This window comes from Lontra canadensis, unplaced genomic scaffold, assembly GCF_010015895.1.
Source record: "Lontra canadensis isolate GAN:19392208 unplaced genomic scaffold, GSC_riverotter_1.0 scaffold101, whole genome shotgun sequence".
NCBI classification, from domain to species: Eukaryota; Metazoa; Chordata; class Mammalia; order Carnivora; family Mustelidae; genus Lontra; species Lontra canadensis.
The window spans coordinates 2,924,034-2,944,495 of record NW_022631095.1 but is presented as its reverse complement, the minus strand read 5'-3'; the positions used below and the strand labels follow the sequence as shown (position 1 = coordinate 2,944,495).

Below are 20,462 nucleotides of genomic sequence, written 5' to 3'. Positions count from 1 at the left end.
ATAGCAGCAATGTCCACAATACCCAAAATGTGGAAAGAGCCAAGATGCCCTTCAGCAGGCAAATGATTAAAGGAGATGTGGTCCATATACACAATGTAATATCACTCAGCCATCAGAAAGGATGAATACCCAACTTTTGCATCAACATAGATGGAACTGGAGGAGATTATGCTAAGTGAAGTAAGTCAAACAGAGAAAGTCAATTATCGTATGGTTTCACTTATTTGTGGAACATAAGGAATAGTATGGAAGATTAGGAGAAGGAAAAAATGAGGGGGGAGAAATCAAAGTGAGAGATGAACCATGAGAGACTATGGACTCTGGGAAACAAATGGAGGGTTTTAGAAGGGAAGGGCGTGAAGGGATGGGTAAGCCTGGTGATAGGTATTAAGGAGGGCACAGATTGCATGGAGTACTGGGTGTTATACAGAAACAATGAATAATGGGACACTGCATCAAAAATTAATGATATACTATATGGTGCTAACAACACAATAAAAAATGACTATGATTGAAGTATTAAAAACAGGGGAATAAGAAAAGATCAATTATACTGAAAGTTGATGAAAACATCAATAAAATTGATCAACTAACTAGATCTACTGAGAAAAAAGAAATATGACTCAAATAGCTAAAATTGGAAATGAAAGAGAAGACATTATAAATGATATCATAGAAACAAAAAGGATCATATGAAATAACTATGAATGGTTATATATTCCAAAATTAGACAAGGTAGAAGAAATGGATAATTAACCTAGACAGACACAATCTACCAAGTGAATCATGAATGAATAAAAAATCTTAACTGACCAAACGAGAGTGATAATTAGTCAAAAACCTCCCCCAAAACAAAATTCCATATTCAGATGTCTCCATTGGTGAGTTCTGATAAGCATTTAAATAATCAATAGCAATCCTTGTCAAAATCTTATAAAAACCTGAAGAGGAAAAAACACTTTTGAAGTCATTTTACAAAGCTAGTTTATTACTCTAATAACAAAGCTGGGCAAGCATATTACAAGAAGAGAAATAATAGGCCAATATTCCTGATGAACATAGATGCAAAAATCCTCAACAAAATATTAGAAAATTAATTAAGGAGTACATTAAAAGGGGGATGCCTGGGTAGCTCAGTTGGTTGAACACCCAATTCTTGATTTCAGCTCAGGTCATGATCTCAGGATTGTGAGATTGAATTGGGACTGGATCAGCATAGAGCCCTCTTAAGATTCTCTCTCTGCCCCTCCCCTCTTGCTCTCTCTTTCTCTCTCAAAAAGAAAAAGTACATTAAAACGATTGATCACACATCATGATCAAGTGACATTTATTCCAGTGATGAAAGGATGGTGCACCCTCCACAAACAATCACTATGCTATACCACATTAACAAAATAAAGTATAAAAATCACATGATTATCTCGACAGGTATGGAAAAAGCATTTGACAAAATTAAACATCATTTTATTATAAAAACATATTTGTACAGCAGGATTGTACCTCAACATGATAAAAGTCATATATGACAATTCTACAGCTAACATTATATTAAAGGTGGCAGCTCAAAATTTTTCCTCCAAGACCAAGAAAAAGACAAGGATTCATTCTCTTGTTACTTCTATTTGAAATAATGCTACAAGTACCAGCCATAATAATTAGGCAAGAAGAATAAGAGGCATCCAAATAAGAAAGAAAGAATCCTGGTGGTGGGTAATAAAGAGAGTGTGTGTTGCACAGAGCACTGGGTGTGGTGCATAAACAATGAATCTTGAAACACTGAGAAAATAAAATTAAATTTAAAATAAAGAAAGAAGTAAAATTGTCTGCTGTAGTTGATATAATCTTACATGTGGGAAACATATGTGGGAAACCACAAAAATGTTAGAGCTAGTATAAAAATTCAGTAAAGTTGCAGGACAAAATTTCAATATACAAAAATTATTTGCATTTCTATAACACTAATAATGGAAAGAGAACTATGGAAAAGGAAATTAATAATCCCATTTATAATAACATCATAAAGAATAAAATACTTAGATATGAATTTGTCCAAGGATGTAAAAGATATATGTATTGAAAACTATAAGAAATTGATAAAATAAATTGAAGAACACACAATAAATATGAAGATATTCTATGCTGATGGATTGGAAGAATTAATATTGGTAAAATATCTCTACTACCCAAGGTATGTACAGATTCAATACAATCCCTATCAAAATTCCAATGTCATTTTTTACAGAACTAGACAAAAGAATTTAAATTATATGAAACCACAAAAGACTCCAAAGATCCAGAGTGATATTGAGAAAGAAAAACAAAACATCACACTTCTTGATTTCAAACTGTACCAAAAAACTATAGTTATTAAAAAAAAAAAACAACTATAGTACTTAAAAGAGTATGATATTGGCACAAAATCTGACATATGTTAGTGGAACAGAATAGACAGTCTAAAAATAAATACATGCATATACAATTGATTAATTTTCAACAAAGAGACCAAGATTATACAATGATAGTCTGTTCAATAAATCACGTTGGGAAATTGGGATATCAATCTCACAAATACACAAATATTAACTAAAGTGGAAAAAAGACTTGAATTTAAGATATGAATATGTACAACTCCTAAAGGAAAATACACATGATAATTTCCATGACAGTGGTCTTGGCAATAATTTTTTATTGTCACTGAAAGCAAAAGCAGAAAAAAAAATTACACAAGTCGGAGTACAACAAACTAAAAAGCTTTAACTTAGCAAATGAAATCATCCACAAAATGAAAATTCAAACTATGGAATGGAAGAAAACCTTTGCAAACCAAATATCTGATAAGGAGTGATATTTACAATAAGCAAGATATCTTCCAACTCAATAATAAAAAAAAATTTTTTAATGGGCAAAGGATCAGAACAAACATTTTTCCAAGGATATGTGTATGGCCAACAAGTACATGAGAAAATATTCAGCATCACTAATCATCAAAGAAATGCATGTCAAAACTACAAAAAGATATCAAATCACATCTGTTAGGATAGCTATTATAAAAATGGATAACAAACGCTGGTAAAAATGTAAGAAAAAGGGAGCTTTCATATAGTGTTTATGGGAATGTAAACCGTATAACCACTATGAAAAATAATTTGGAGTTTCTTCAAAAAATTAAAAATAGAACCACCATATGACTTGTCAGTCTCACTTCTAACTGTAATGAAAAGAAATGAAATCAATATTTTGAGCCAATTTAAGTACAGCATGATTCATAATAGCCAAGGTATGGAAATAATCTGCATGTCCAGCAACAGACAAATGGATCAGAAAAGTGTTATGTATACAGCGAAATATTGCTCAGCTTTAAAAAGAAGGAAATCTTGTCATTTGTGACAACACGGATGTACTTAGACATCTGTATGCTAAGTGAAATCACACAGACAATGACAAATAATAGTACCACTTACATGTGGAATTAAAAAAAAAAAGTTAAACTCCTATAAACAGAGAGTAGAAAAATAGTTGTCAGTAAGAAATAGAGGTAAGTTAATAAAAGGGTACCAGTTTTCAGTTTTAAGATGACTAAACTCCAAGGATCTAATGTATAATATATGGTGACTATGGTTGATAACACTGTATTATATAATTGAAATTTTCTAAGAGAGTAGAACTTAAATGTTCTCACACACAAAAAGGATAAATAAATGAAGTGATAAATGTGCTAAGTCAATGGGGAGAATCCTTTCATAATATATACCTATATCAAATCATCACTTTGTACATTTTAAATGTCTTACAAGTTTGTTAATTGTACCCCAATAAAGCTGGAAGAGCATAGTAACATAAACATGTCCTGGAGATCTACTACACAACATAGTTACTACAATTAAAAAGATGACATTGTATGCTTAAAATTTGCTAATGGTAGGAGTTATATTAAGTGCTTTTGCCACAAAATATTTTAAAATAATATAATAAATAAAATTATTTATTATTATTATTATTATTATTACACAAAGGCAGGAGGAAACTTTGAGAAGTGATGGATATGTGTATGTCCTTGACGATACTGAGGGATTCATGAGTGTGTGTTTATCCCCAAATTCATCACATTGTTTACATTAAATATGTATAGATTGTAGATGTTAATTATAACTTGAAGTGGCTTAAAAATAGTTATAGATCCAAATTCAAGAAATAAGGGAATGGAGAGAGAATATAAAAATATTCAGGGTCAAGTGATCCAGGGAGAAGCAGGATTTTCCTTAACTTCCAAAGACATGGTGAGGAAAAATTTGTAAAATCCTTTGGTAAGCACTACATTCAGCATGCTTATAAAACAAAACAAAACAAAATACCTTGCTTCCTTCATGAATATTACAAATAGCCAAAGAAAACGTCTAGTTGGGTGGGACTAAGGTTGTATCCACCACTTTGCATCCACATGAATTTACTATAAGTATGACATGTAGAGGATGCAGAAATTCCCAGATGCCCCAATGCAAGACTATTAGATTGAAAGAAAATCTCTGGAATCACAAAATAGTGATGAAGAGAGATCTGATAAAGAGATCCATATAAGCTCCAAAAGACAAGATTTAGTCAGTCACACCTTGTTAGACACTAATACAGAACACCAGTGATCAGGCAGACTCAGTTATACCACAGTGGATGCCAACAAAAATAAGAGGTAGGGATAACCAGTTATGGTTAATCTCTCTCTTTGATGGCCAGAAGGCATGTCAACTACCTTTGGCCTAAGATTATTTGTGTAAGTATGGAGAGAAAAGGTGGAAGAAACTGTGAAACTCTAGCAAGCACGACTTACCCAGATTTCATGGTACATACATTTTCCTGAAATAAAATCATCAGCACAATTCATCTGCTCTAAGCAGACTGATTCCTTTCCAGAAAAGAAAAGCCTATTATTTTCAAGAATTCAACCATAAATGCGAATTCTGAGAGAAAGAATTTTGGAGGAAGAATTTGTAATAAATAACCAGACTAGAAGGAGACCTAATATGAAAAGCTGGTTTAAGATATATGGCATAGAAAGACAGTGGAGCTGCAACCAAAAGAAGTATCTAGATCCAAGATAGAAAATTTATGCTGGGAAGAAGAAAAGCTTGAAAAGAGATTTGAACTTTGGCTCCCAGTTTCACCTGAGTCTTTTACCTCATTGTGCTGTTAACCTAATCTCTGTGATGTTAAAAGAAACTAAAATGGTCTTTTAGGACAAATGGATAAAATTTTCTAAGGGAAGACTTTTGAAGAAATCATAAGGACATGCTTGATAAGCACATATCAATAATTAAGAATAGTTGTTTCCATCGAAATGAGAATTGATATATTTGAGTGACTCCATGAGCAAGAAATGACATAGATTACTTTCCAGGGCATGGTCTAGGAATATTGTAAGCCTTTAGAGAAGGCAGTATTCTGTCCAGTGATAGATTATGAATGGCTAAATAAACTGTTTATGGGATAATGTTTGGTATGCTTGTGGCATAAAGGAGATCTCAAGTTTCTTAATTCTCAAGTGAGCTGCAGAACCAGTGCAAGTATCAGCATGTTGGAAAAATCTTGGGATCAATGTGAAGAGTGTGTATACTAAGAGATGGACTGATTAAAGTTCATGGTAGGGACAATGGACATTAACAGAAGGGGCTAAAAATATATAGAGAGTTAATAAATGCAACCAGCTACTCTCAGGAAATATTGGGTAACAAATGACCAGATTGGTCTAGCAGTATCAAAGTGGAAGACAGGTGATGAATTTTCCCAAAGAATGTAGTAAAATATGATGAATGGCCTAGGTCAACTGGAGGCTAGACAAAACCTTGAGTTCTGAAATAGGAAATGAGGTTATGACTGCAAATTTGAGTTTAGTGTACAGTATTCAATTCAGTTACAGTGCTAATGACTGGATCATATTCAGTTGTTGTGCACCATAGGATAATATTATCTTGGCATTTTTTTTCTGCCAAAAATTTTATACCACATATTAAACAATATTAATGTTATATAAAACTTATTTGGAAGTTGGTATCATTAAAAGACAAAATGATAGGAATTTTTTTTTCATTTCAGGGATGTTCTCTGTGGAAAATTAGCTTGTGTTTGGCCACTTAAGAATTATAAAAATGATGTTCAATCTGCAGTTTATTCCTATACTCAAGGGAATGCATGCATATCTATAGCTACTGGGTCATCAGTGAGATCAGATGGAAGAGATTATGCCTATGTAGCTGATGGAACTGTTTGTGGTACACAAATGGTAACAAAACATGTTCATTTATATTTAGCTGTGTTATATTATGTAATTGTCAAATACTATATTCCATAATGACTGTTGCAGTTATACTGAATGGATTTGAACCTGGTGCTGTAAATTATTTTCCATACAATATTGAAAATATAATTAAACTAGGCCTCAGCTATCCAATAACTTTGCTTTTTGGTTGTTATAACCTGTCATTATCCTTGTATGAGAAGATATGTATGTGTTTTAAGCACAACATTCCACTAAAATGAGAGATGATTTTTTAAATTAGATCTTTGAATTCTAACAAATTTCAGAATTCTGAGCTTTCAGTTTTCCCTGCTTCACAAAGAAACATAACTGAGCTTTTATATTTCCTAAACCATCTGTTTACGTTTATAATCAAAGTATAAGTGTGAGACGTTTGGAAGAACCAAACAAGAAGTCTATACCAGGAAAGCATGGTTATAGTGATGTACAAGCTTACATCCATATGCATATATACATACATGTAAGCATTTGCACTTTTATATGCATACAATAAAGGGAGAACAAAGATGATTTCATTCAGAGGCTGCTAGTCAATTTGGAAGTACAAGTGCACACATTCTGGAAACTATAAGGCATCTGAGATTTAAAGTAACAACTATAAATCAGTGTACTACATATAAATGACATTCAAACTTACTTGTTGAATTAAAAATAAAACAAAACCTTGAAATGACAAATTGATTAGCCAATTCTTTTTTATTTTATAATGTATGTTCATTTAATTTTTATTCAGGTATGTTTGACATAAAAATTATATTAGTTTCAGGTGTATAACATAATTTAACATCGTACACATTGTGATATGATCACCACAATGTCTATAGTCCATCATCTTCAATACATTATTAACTATATTCCTCATGCTGTGCATTATATCCCCATGACTTATTTTATACCTCTATGCTTATACTTTTTAATCTCCTTCACCTCTTTTGCTCTACCCAAACCCTTTCCCTCTGACAACCACTGATCTGTTCTCTGTGACTGTAAGTCTGGGTTTTATTTTGATTGCTTTGCTCTTTAGAATTATAAAGGTGAAGCTGTATGGTATTTGTTTTTCTCTCTCTTACTTATTTCATTTGTTTAATAACCTTAAGTTTCATCCATGTTGTCACAAATACCAAGATTTTGTTATTTTTTTGTGGTTAAGTAGTAATGCATTGTATATATATACCACATCTTTATTCATTCATTTATGGATGGACATTTGGCTTGCTTACATATCTTGGCTAATGTTGCAACTAACAGAGTGGTACACATACCTTTTTGAATTAGTGTTTTTATTTTCTTCAGATGGATATCCAGTAGTAGAATTACTAGATCATATGGTAGTTCTATCTTTAATATTTTTAATTTTATTTTATTTATTCACTGTATCTTTAATACTTTGAGGAAACTCCATACTATTTTTCCTAGGGATTGCACCAATTTACATTCCTACCAATAGTGCACAAGATGGTCCTTTTCTCCATATCCTCACCAACACTTGTTATTTCTTGTCTTTTTGCTTCTAGCCATTGTGACAACTGTAAGCTGATACTTCACTTGATTTGTATTATCCTGATGAGTAGTGATGTTGACCATCTTTTCATGTGCCTGTTGGCCATCTCTATACATTTTTTGGAAAAATGCATTCAGATCTTTTTTCCTTTTTTTAATCAGAATTTATCTGTTATTGAGTTGCATGTGCTCTTTATATATTTTGGATCTGAGCCCCTTATTGTATATATGATTTGGAAATATCTTTTTTCAGTAGGTTTTTTATTTTTTATTTTGTATCTTTTAATTTTGCAATTGTTTCCTTCACTGTGCAAAAGCTTTTTAGTTTGATGGAGTTCCATTTGTTTCTTTTTACTTTTGTTTCTCTTGCCTTTGATGTCAGATTCCAAAAATATCTTTAAGACTATGTCAAGGAGCTTATCACCTATGTTTCCTTCTAGGAATTTTATGATTTCAGATATTACATTCAAGTCTTTACTATATTTTGAGTTAATTTTTGTACATGTTAAGATGATGGTCCAGTTTTATTCTTTTGCATGTAGCTGTTAGTTTTCCCAACATTATATTTTGAAGACATTATACTTTCCTAATGTATATTTTTGTCTCCTTCATTGTGAATTAATTGACCATATATACATAGGCTTCTTTTTCTGTTCAGTTGGTGTATATGCCTATCTTGATTTCTGTACCACAGTGTTTTATTTGCTATAGTTCTGAAGTCTAGTTTGAAAATAGAAAATGTGGTGTCTCCAGTCTTGTTTTTCTTTTTAAGGATGGATTTGTCAGTTCACTATCATCTGTGATTCCATACAAATTTAAAAATAATTCTTGTTTCCATTTTGGAGATGAATGTCTTTAGAGATTTGATAGGGATTGAATTTAATCTGCAGATTGCTTTGGGTAGTATTGATATTTTAACAATATTGATTCTTCCACTGCATGAGCACAGAATATCTTTCCATTTATTTGTGTCATCTTCAATTTCATTCATCAATGTCCTATAGTTTTTTTTAGCATACAGGTCTTTCACCTCCTTGGTTAAATTTTATCCCTAGGTATTTTATTCTTTTTGATGCAATTATCAGTGGAATTTTTTTTTTAATTTCTCTTTCTGATGGTTTATTAGCATGTAGAAAACACAACAGGTATTTTTATATTGTTTTTTTTTTATCCTATAACTTTATTGAATTTAGCTCTAACAGCTTTGTGGTAGAGTCTTTAGGGTTTCCCCTTTTTTAAAGATTTATTTATTTTAGAAAGAAAGGGAGAGTGTGTCCAAGTGGGGGTAGGAGCAGAGGGAGAGGAACAAGCAGACTCTGCACTTAACATGGAGCCCAACATGGAGCTTCATCCCAGGACCCTGCAATCATGACCTGAGCAGAAATTAAGAGTCAGATGCTTAACTGACTGAGCCACCCAGGTGCCTCAGGGATTTCTATATATAATATCATATCATCTGCAAATAGTTCGTTTTACTTCTTCCTTTCCACTTTCTATGTCTTTTATTTGTTTTTGTTGTCTAATTGTTGTGGCTAGAACTTCCAATACTATGTTAACTAAAAATTATCTTGTTCTTGGTCTTAGATGTAAAATTTTCAGCTTTCCATCATTGAGTATGATATTAGCTGTAGATTTGTCATATATGGAATTGATTATGTTGGGGTATGTACCATCGATAGACAAGTTGTTGAGAGTTTTTATCATAAATGGATGATGAATTTTGTCAAATTTTCTTCTGCATCCATTAAGATGATCATATTTTTTTCTTTTATTTTGTTAATTTGGTATATCCCCTTAATTGATTTGCTGTCCCTGCATCACTGGAATAAATTCCACTTGATTATGGAATATAATTCTTTTAATGTATTGTTGAATGCAATTTGCCAATATTTTATTGAGAATTTTTACATCTATATTCATCAGGGAAATTTGCATTACATTTATTTTCTTATCATGTTCTTGTCTGGTTTTAGTATCAGGGTAATGCTGGCTTTGTAAAATGAGTTTGAAAGTATCTTTTCTTCTCCAATTTTTTGGAAGAGTTTGAAAAGGATCTGTAGTAAATCTTTGAACATTTGGTAGAATTTACCATTGAAGATATCTGGTCCCAAATTTTTGTTTACTGAGGGTTTTTTTTTTAATCACTGAATCAAATTTCTTATTAGTAATTGATCTATCCAGATTTTCTATTTTATTTATTTATTCATTTATTTGAAAGAGAGAGTGAGAAAGGAAAGAGAGAAGAGAACACACAAGCAGGGTAAGGCCTGCTCAATCTCAAGCAGACTCCGTGCTCAGCACAGAACTGAATGTGGGGCTTGATCTTGTGACACAAAGAATAAGAGTTAAGAGTCTGAACTTAAACCAAGAGTCAAGAGTCAGACACTTAACCGATTAAGTCACCCAGACCCCATAGATTTTATGGGTTTTTTTTTTTTAGTTAGTATTGACAGATTGTAAGTTTCTAAGAATTTATCCATTTGTTCTAAGTTGCCCAATTTACTACTGTAAAATTGGTCATCATAGTCTCTTATTATTCTTTGTATTTCTATGATAGGAGTTATAATTTCTCTTTCTATCTAATTTTATTTACTTGAGCACTCTGTTTTTCTTGGTGAGTCTAACTAAACATTTGTCAATTTTGTTTATCTCTTCAAAGAATTAACTCTTAGTTTTATTAATATTTTCTATTGCCATTTTAGTCTTTGGTTCACTTATTTTAGCTCTGATCTCTATTATTTCCTTCCTTCTACTAACTTTGGCCTTACTCTGTTCTTCTTCTAATTCCTTTATGTGTAAAGCTAAATTATTTACTTGAGATTTCTCTTGTTTCTTGTGATAGACTTGTATTGCTATTAACTTCCCTCTTATAACTGTTTTTTTGCACCATCCCATACATTTTGGTAAGCTGTATTTCTGTTTGTATTTGTCTCAGGATTTTTAAAATTTCTCTGATTTCTTTTATGACCCAGTAGTTGTTAAGCAACATTTATTTAATCTCCATGTATTTCTGTTTTTTCTAGTTTTCTTGGGATTGATTTCTGGTTTCACACCATTGTGGTGAGAGCAGATGCTTAATATGATTTCCATTTTCTTGAGTTTATTGAGTCTTGTTTCATGGCATAACATGTGATCTATCTTGAAGAATATTCCATATGCACTTGACAAAAATGTTTATTTTGCTCCTTTTGGTGGAATATTCTCTCTACATCTTTTAAGTCCATCTGCTCTATGTGATGTTTAATGCTGATTCCCTTTTTTAATTTTCTGTCTAGATGATGTATTCATTGATTTTAGTGGGACGTTAGAGTGTCCTACACTTACTGTATTTCCGTCAGTTTCTCCTTTTAGTTCTTTTAATATTTTTATGTATTTTGGTGTTTCTATATCAGTTGCATATATATTTATAGATACTACATCTTCTTTCTTGAGCCCTTTATCATTCTATAGTGTCTTTCTTTGTCTTTTATTATAGCCTTTGTTTAAAGTCTATTTGTCTGTTAAGACTATACTTATCTTAATGACCACTGAGTAACATAAGATATACATATCTTAATGAGTATTGAGTAACAACATACTGTTGAATCATTCTGTTGTACAGCTGAAAATAATATAATACTGTAAGTTAATTATAGTGGAATTAAAATTTAAAAATAAAAAAGACTATTTGTTTGATATGAATATAGCTATACCAGCTTTCTTTGCTATCTTTCTCCATTCCTACATTTTCAGTATGTGAGTGTCCTTACTTCTGAAAGAAATCCCTTATAGGCAATGTAGAGATGTGTTTTGTTATTTTATCCATTCAGTCACTCTCTGACTCCATCCATGTTGTTGCAGGTTACAAAATTTCATTATTTTATGGCTGAATAATATTCCATGCTATATATATACTACATCTTCTTTATCCATTCATCAGTTGATGGACATGGGCTGTTTCAATAGTTTGGCTATTGTAAATAATGCTACTATAAACATTGGACTACATTTATCCCTCTGAATTAGATTTTTGTATTCTTTAGGTAAACACCTAATAGTACAATTGCTGGATTATTTTAATTATGATGTGTCTTGGTGTGGATTGCTTTATGTTCATCTTATTTGGAACTCTCTGAGCTTCTTGGACCTTGATGTCTGTTTCCTTCCCTTGGTTATGAAAAATTTCACTTGTTATAATCTCAAACAAGTTTTCTTTCCCTTGGTCTCTCTGTTCTCCTTCTGGAACACCAATAATGCAAATGTTATTCTGCTTCATGTTGTCTTAAAGGTCTCACGTTTTCTTCATTTCTTAAAGTTTTGGGTTTTTTTTTTTTCCTTTTTGCTGGTCGGTCTGGATAAGTTAAATTGTTTTGTCTTCCAGCTTGCTAATCCATTCTTCTATTTCACCCAGTCTGTTGTTAAAATCTCTTGTGAATTCTTTTTTTAATTATTTTATGCTTCACTCTGTGACTTTTATTTAGTATTCTTAGATTTTCTCTTTTTTGTTTTTATTGTTGACTTTCTCACTATGTTCATTCATCTCCCAAGTTCAGTGAGCATTTTATGACCATTATTTTGAATCCCTTATCTGGTAGGTTACTTATCTTCATATTACTTAGGAGTCTTTTCCTGTGTTGTTGTTGTTGTTTTTTTTTCTTGTTCCTTGTTTTGGGTTATAGTTCTCTGTTTCCTAATTTTGCTTGACTCTCTATGTTTATTTCTATGTACTATTTTTTAAAGATTTTATTTATTTTTGTGACACAGAGAAACACAGTGAGAGAGGGAACACAAGCAAGAGGAGTGGGAGAGGGAGATGAAGTCTTCCTGCTGAGTAGGGACCCCGATGTGGGGCTTAATCCCAGGACCCTGGGATCATGACCTGAGCCAAAGGCAGATGCTTAATGACTGAGCCACCCAGGCATCTGTATTTCTAGCTACTTCTCTCAATCTTGAAGGAGTGACTTTGTGTACATGATCAACTTTCTTTTTTAACTTTACCCTAACTATTGACGATCTCTCAAACCTTTGTGATTGTCTAACCACCTGATTTATTCTTGATTAATCCCTATTTCTGAGTGTGTACCAAGACCTCTCAGTATTCAAAGGGAGGAATCTCATTTAGTGCCTACTTTTAGGTTAATTGGAAACTAGACCCTTAGGCAAATATGCAAATATGTAAAATGTGAACATATGTGTTCGTCCTATGGGAATGCAGTTATAATCCCTGCTGGTGTCTCGTCCAGAAGATCTGGAAGTATCCTTTGGGTGATAGTTGCAAAAATTGAGGTTGCAGATAAGTGCATACGCTCCTTTCTGGGAGGTCTCTTTGAGCCGTAGTGAGGCCCAGAATGTGCACAAGGATGTGCTTACATTGCCTGGATGATTCCTTAGCCTCATTGTATGGAGAAGATTTAAAAACTGTCCCTCAGGCTGAAGTTCCATATTTGACAAACAGACTTTTTCCACAGGAAGCCTGGGGTTGTGTTTCAGTCTATTGTCTGTGTATTAACCTAGGTGTGGTAACCAACCAAGAATTGTGTGTCCAATTTTCATATTCCCATTGATATTGGGGTGCCAGTTTCCTTGATCACCAGAATCAGGTAGATCAAAGAGAATTCCTTTTGTGAATTATCCACACCTACTGGATTTAGATATACAGCTGGAGAGTATAGGGATTGGAGCATATTTGCTGGCTTAAGAAAGGCAGTAATGATGTATCTTAACTGCACATTTCCATAGGTTAGAATGCAGCTGAGAGTCCTTGTCTGTTTGTGTATGCTGGCTTTAGTTTCAGAGTAGGAGAATGCCACAGCCCCTTGCTCCCACCACCCCCAGCCAGATAACAAAGGAGTGTCATAATTGTCCATGCTTGCTGATTTTATCTAGTGAGCATGAGAATGTCATGACTGTTCATGTTCACTTGCTCAAGCCAGCTAGAGGGAGAGTGCTGCAACTGCCTGCACAACCAGACTTCTATAAGGCAGTAGAACAGTACTTGAATGCTGGTCTTTTCTGTCTTGGCAAGGTGGAGGGAATGGGCTGTGTCTGAACTTCCTCCTGTGCTAACAGGATAGGAGCAGATTGCAAAAATGGTATCTGCCAGTGCCTCTGACTCCAGGGAACACTCCTCCACAAGAGACTTTTGAATTAACAAATGAATCTCCTTCACATATATTCATAACGCTCTCCAAGCTGTTAGGGGATTTTTTTGTTTGTTTGTTTTTGTTTGGTTTTTCTGGATTTGGGTTGAGTGAGACCATATGTAAGCTCTTTAAAATGTGAATCTCAAGTTTGTATAGCAGTTTGGGTCCCTTGAGCATCAGTCTATTTGGTTTTCTAAGCCATACATTTTGGGAGTTTGTGTTTCCAGTGCAGATCTCAAGGATTGAGATGACTAATATGGGGGCACCAACCCCTTGCTTCTCCATGAGAAACACTAGATGGGTGAGATCCATCCCTATTCTGGGATGCCATGGCAGGACAGTTTTTGGTGAGATGATATCCCTGCCTTCCTACCCATTTTGATATGGTCTGATTTTAGTCATAATGGCTAAAATTACAAGTCAGGAAATGACAGGTGTTGGCAAGGATGCGGAGAAAGGGGAACCCTCCTACACTGCTGGTGGGAATGCAAGCTGGTACAGCCACTCTGGAAAACAGTATGGAGGTTGTTCAGAAAGTTGAAAATAGAGCTACCCTATGACCCAGCAATTGCACTACTGGGTATTTATCCTAAAGAAATAAATGTAACGATCCGAAGGGGCGTGTGCACCCAAATGTTTATAGCAACAATATCCACAACAGCCAGACTATGTAAAGAACCTAGATGTCTATCAACAGATGAATGGATAAAGAATACATGGTATATATATATATATATATACAATGGAATATTATGTAGCTATCAAAAGGCCTGAATTCTTGCCATTTGCAATGACATGGATGGGACTAGAAGGTATTATGCTAAGTGAAATAAGTCAATCAAAGAAAATTATCATATGATCTCTCTGATATGAAGAATTTGAGAGGCAGGGTAGGAGGGTTGTGAGGGTTAGGGAGGGAAAAAATGAAACAAGATTGGATCGGGAGGGAGACAAACAAACTGAGGGTTGCTGGGGGGTGGTGGGGTAGGGATAGGGTGGCTGGGTTATGGACATTGGGGAGGGTATGTGCTATGGTGAATGCTGTGAAATGTGTAAAGCCTGATGATTCACAGACCTGTACTCCAAGGGCAAATTACGTGTTAATAAAAAAAAATAAAGTGCAATTTATGGTTCACATGAGAAGTACATGTTTGATTCTGTAAGAACCTGATAGAATCGTTGCCAGAGTAGTTATGCCATTTACTTTTCCACCAACAATATGTGAGTGATCAAGTTTCTCCACATTTGGACCAGTACTTGTTGTTATTACTATTTCTTATTTTTGCTATTTTGATACATGTGTATGGACATTTGTGTTTTTAATTTCCATTTCTCTAATGGTTAATGATATTCAACACATTTTTGTGTGCTCATATACCATCAATACATTCTTCTCATTAAAATGTTTACTCATGTCTAATCAGATCACCTTTTTTATAAAAGATGTTGGTCTTTGTTTTTTATAAATAGTACACTCAAGTTTACAAATGTTTTCTTCTATTCTGTAGCTTTTTTTCAAGCTTTTTATTTTCAGGACGTCCAGTTTATCAATTTTTCCTCTTATAGACTATGTTTTTGGTGTCAAGTCTAATAATTTCACCCAGCCCTAAGTCATGAAGATATTTTTGCATGTTCTAATTTTTTTTTCTAAAAATATATAATGAGTTTTACAGTAAATCTTTACTTATTGCTAACTTTTATAAGGTGTGAGGTTTAGGTTGAGATTCTTTTTTCTGTACCTTTATAAAAATTAAATTGGGATATTTTTGTGGATCTATTTTGGGGTTGTCTACTCTGTTACATTGATCTATCTATCCACCCACTAATATGTTTTCTTGATTAGTTCAGTAATGTAGTAAGCCTTAGTAATAGGTAGAGTGAATCTTCCCATTTTATTTCCCTTTTTCAAAATTATTTTAGCTATTCTAGGTCCTGTATTTTTCCATATAAGTTTTCAAATAAACTTATAAAGGACAATAAAATATTTTCTGGAGTTTTAATAAGAATTGTGTTAAAACTACAGTTCATTTTGGGAAGTACTGATATTTTTACTCTACTGGATCTACCATACCATGAATATGGTAAGCCTTTTAAATTATTTATGTAGTCACTGACTTTTTTAAAAATATTTTTCAAGATAGAGTCCTATACATCTTTTGTTAGACTTATATCTAAATATTTTATTCATTTGGGAGAAGTACTGTGTTTTCATCTCACCTGTTATTGTTGTTAGTATACAGAAATATTATTTTTATGTATCTAACTTGTACCCAAAAAACTTGCTGAACTCATTTTTTAGTTTTAGAACTTTATGTAAATTCCTTAAGATTTTGTGTGTAGACAATGATGCCATCTGTGAAAAGTGATAGCTTTTTCTTTTTTTCCTTTAGTAGTCTCTCTCTCTCATCTATCTGTCTTCTGCTATCTATCATCTATCAGTCTGTCTATCTGTCTATCATCTATTTATCTATCATCTCTTTTAAATATATGTTCCTTGCTTATTGAACTGGCTAGAACTTCATGTACTATGTTGAATAGAATCATAAGTGTATATACCCTTGCCTTCTTCCTGATCTTAAGGAAAAACATCCAGTCTTTACTATCAAGTATATATTATGTTAGTTGTAGGTTTTTGAAGAGGACCTTTAGCCAATTGTGGAAGTCCCCTCTATTTCTTGTTTGTTGAGATTTTTTTTTCTATCATGAATAGGTATTGAATTTTGTCAATATATATAATAATGCAATTTTTCTTCTTTGGAATTATAGTTTTATTTTATTGAAATCTAAAACAAACAATATATGGGAGTTCACTGATGGTATTTTTGAGTAGTCTAGATTCATAAGGAAAAACTGTGGATATGTGAAGATATCAAACCCTCTTATGTTAATGTAGAGATTAGGAAACACATGTGATTAAATTTACATTGAGAACTTTGGGAATTGTTCAGAATTGCCAGACTTTGATCGTAACTATCTAGGAGACTCAAGGATGGTAAGCACCACTGTTATTCTGAGCTTCTAGTGAAGAGTACCTCTCATTCTTAATTAAGCACAATGAAAAATGTTATAGCAATAGTAATGTGTGTTGTGTTATTGTAGGAAAATTATATTTGGATGTATGCATAACACTGATATTTTGATGAAGTATTTTTTTATTTAAAAATAACTATAGCTTATTTTCTTTAATGTTAAATACCTACAATTCCCCCCCAACACAAATAGTAACTGATTATTTTAAAAAACGTTTTCAGACACAGATATTTTTATGTATTTTTCTTTTTAAAAATGCATAGAAATCAGAACTCTACAAATAGAAATTTACTGTAAAACTACTAGTTATAGTACATCATTTGTGACATATTATTTGACTAAAAGGATACTTCCAAGACTCTGCCTGACACATATTTATAATTATAGCAGATATAAGAGCAGTGTGTTGAATGGAAGCGAAATGTGCTCTCATCACAGGATATGGAAAATATTGGTATTTTTTGAAATGCAAGATTCTTATTTTTAAAAGATATATATGTTATAACTAGACTTTTAGAGTGGATTTCAGGAATCCAGGATATTAAATCTGGCATGTTCAATTACAATATTTATATACATGGTCCTATAAAGATAAATTATTACTGATAAGACTACATTGTCTTTTGTATTTGTATATAAAAGATTCTTGTGCTACTCAAAATATGAAAATAAGATAATATCACAAGTATTGAAAACATCTCTTAAAATAGTCTTGTGAAGTTGGCAGTGCCATTAAAGTGCCATATATGGTATGTTTTTTCTGTTTCCAAAATTATTTATTGATAACGTTGTCCTCATTTTTTTTTTTAGATTTTATTTATTTATTTATTTATTTATTTGACAGAGAGAGAGCACAAGCAGGCAGAGAGGCAGGCAGAGGCAGAGAGAGAAGCAGGCTCCCCACTGAGCAAGGAGCCCGATGAGGGGCTTGATCCCAGGACCCTGAAATCATGACCCGACCCAAAGGCAGCGGTTTAACCCACTGAGCCACCCAGGCGCCCCTGTCCTCATTTTCTTAATGAAATTATTTCTTGATTAATAATCTATAACTTGAGATCATGTGTGTGTGTGTGTGTGTGTGTATATATGTATATGCATATATATATGTATTATGAGTGTGTATATATTTATATATATATATATATATATATATATATATTTAGACTGATGAATACAATAGAACCACACACTTGATTTGGGGTGTATTTTGGTCTGTTAGAAGAGCCTGCCCCCAAAATTTTAAAGAAAGAAAAACATATATATACAAAAATAAGGGTAAACACAATGAAGGGATGGAATATGGCTGTAAAGATGAAAATCAAAGATTCTAAAAATGGAATTGATAAGAAGTTGGTTGAAAAAAGAAAGAAAAAAGGAGGAGAGAATGTGATCAGGCTGGAGACTAGAACAAAGCCATGCACTAGATTTAGGGTATATTTTGATATGTTAGAAGAAATCATATCCTAAAATTTTAAAGAAAGAAAAACCTATATGTATACAAAAAATAAGGATAAATACAATAAAGGAATAGAATATGACTATGAGAATGAAAATTTTAAATTTTTTAAAATTTTAAAATTTTTAAAATTTTTCATTTTAAAATGAAAAGATAATATAGCTTTAAAAAAGTTAAAATCAGAAAGAGGAAAAATTTAAAAAATAGAATAAGAAAAAAATAAAATTAAAAAATTTAACTTTGAAAGACTAAAGAATCATGGGGGGAAAGTCATGCATTTTATGTGTTGCATTCCCCTAGCTCTGGAGTTTCACAGTTCTCATTGATCAGTAAACTTGGTCTTGGCTGGATGTTCTTGTTAATCTTTGGGGGAAGGTCTGTTGCTGTGATTCTCAAATGTCTTTGCCTGAGGTGGAATTGCATGGCCCTTACCAGGGAGCAGGATAAGTAATCTGCTCAGTTTTGCTCTTGGGAACTTTTGTTCCCTGAACACTTTCTGTACAGCTTTGGAGGATGGAAATGAAAATGGCGGCCTCCCAATCTTCAGCCCCATAGGAGCCGAGAGCACGGGTCCCCACTCTTCAGTACAGCCTCAGCAGAGAAAAGCAGTCAATCATTCCTGTCTCCCTGGTCTCTGGCAACACTCTGTGCTCACCTGGCCTGTGACCAAGTGTTTCTATCTCTAGTGCATGGCCCTGTTTGGAGTTTCTAAACCCAGCAGATTCCTGCAGTGTGCACCCATGCCACTCCTCCCAGAATAGGAAGGAAGGGGGGTCTCCCTAGATCTGCCATTTGTGGGGTCCCTGCTTGAAGATTAGTGGGCCACCTGTGCCTTGGATCATGGTTTAAGGTAACCCCGAGCTGTGAACCCACTCCTTGGCTCCATCTTTGCAGTCAGCTTCCCTGCTCTGATACCTGGCAGCTCTGCCACACTCAGGCATCCCTGGTCTTTCTGTGACCCTGAAAGTCCTCTAAGACCTCACTGTCCCCATGAGTGTTCCACCCCCCACCCCACCCCTGCTTAACCTCTGGAGCTATGTCCCTCATAGAGCAGACTTCTAAAAGTTCTGATTTTGTGCTCTGCCACTCTACTGCTTGCCAGAAGCTGTCCCCTCACCCCATGGTCTCTCATCCTGTATATTGCCTCAGATTCACTTCTCTGTACATCCTTCCTTCCAGAAAGTTGTTGCTTTTCTGTTCCTAGAATTGCTGTTCCTCTTTGTTCTCCTGTTGAGTTTGTAGGTGTTCAGAATGGTTTGATGACTATCTAGCTCAACTCCTGGGATGTGGGAATATTTAGGTCTGCTACTCCTCCACCAACTTTAAAGATTTTTTTTTTTAATTTCTTTATTTACAGACAAAGATCACAAGTAGGCAGAGAGTCAGGCAGATAGGAGGAAGCAGGCTCCCTGCCAAGCAGAGAGCCCGATGTAGGGCTCGATCCCAGGACCCTGGGATCATGACCTGAGCCGAAGGCAGAGGCTTTAACCCACTGAGCCACCCAGGCACCCCACTCCTCCACCATCTTGCTCCTCCCCTTGTTTCATTTTGTTTTTGAGAAATGGTCATTCTGTTTTCACGGTGGCTGCACAATTTTACATTCTCACTAGTAATTCACAAGGGTTCCAATTTGACTACTTCTTTACTAACACTTTCTGTTTTGTTTTGTTTGGATAATAACCATCTTAACAGGTAGGAAGAGATATTTTATTGAGTTTTTAATTTTCATTTTCCTAACAATTAATGATGTAGAACTTTTTTTCACAAGCTTGTTGGCTATCCCTATATCTTCTTTGGAGAAATGTCTATTTAAGTCGTCTGTCCATTTTTAATTTAGTATTGGTTTTTGTAATTGTTGAGTTTAAAGAATCCTACATATACGTTGGATGACAATCCCTTACCAGATCATGATTTGTTAATATTTTCTCCCATTCTATGGATTGCCTTCTCAGTCTCTTGATAGTGTCCTTTGGCACATGAAAGTCCTCTTAATTTTTTTGAAGTCCAATGTACCTGTTCTTTCTTTTGTTCCTTATCATTGGGTGTC

At 33.7% G+C, this 20,462-nt stretch overlaps 1 protein-coding gene across 1 annotated transcript in view; it reads left to right on the top strand.

Moving 5' to 3' along the window:
- ADAM18 (ADAM metallopeptidase domain 18) overlaps nucleotides 1–20,462 on the top strand; it is a 186,232-nt gene that overhangs the window by 103,738 nt on the left and 62,032 nt on the right. Inside the window, exon 16 of the mRNA XM_032838071.1 lies at nucleotides 6,085–6,271. Coding sequence (XP_032693962.1) covers nucleotides 6,085–6,271 — 187 coding nt within the window. The remainder of the gene's footprint in view (nucleotides 1–6,084; nucleotides 6,272–20,462) is intronic.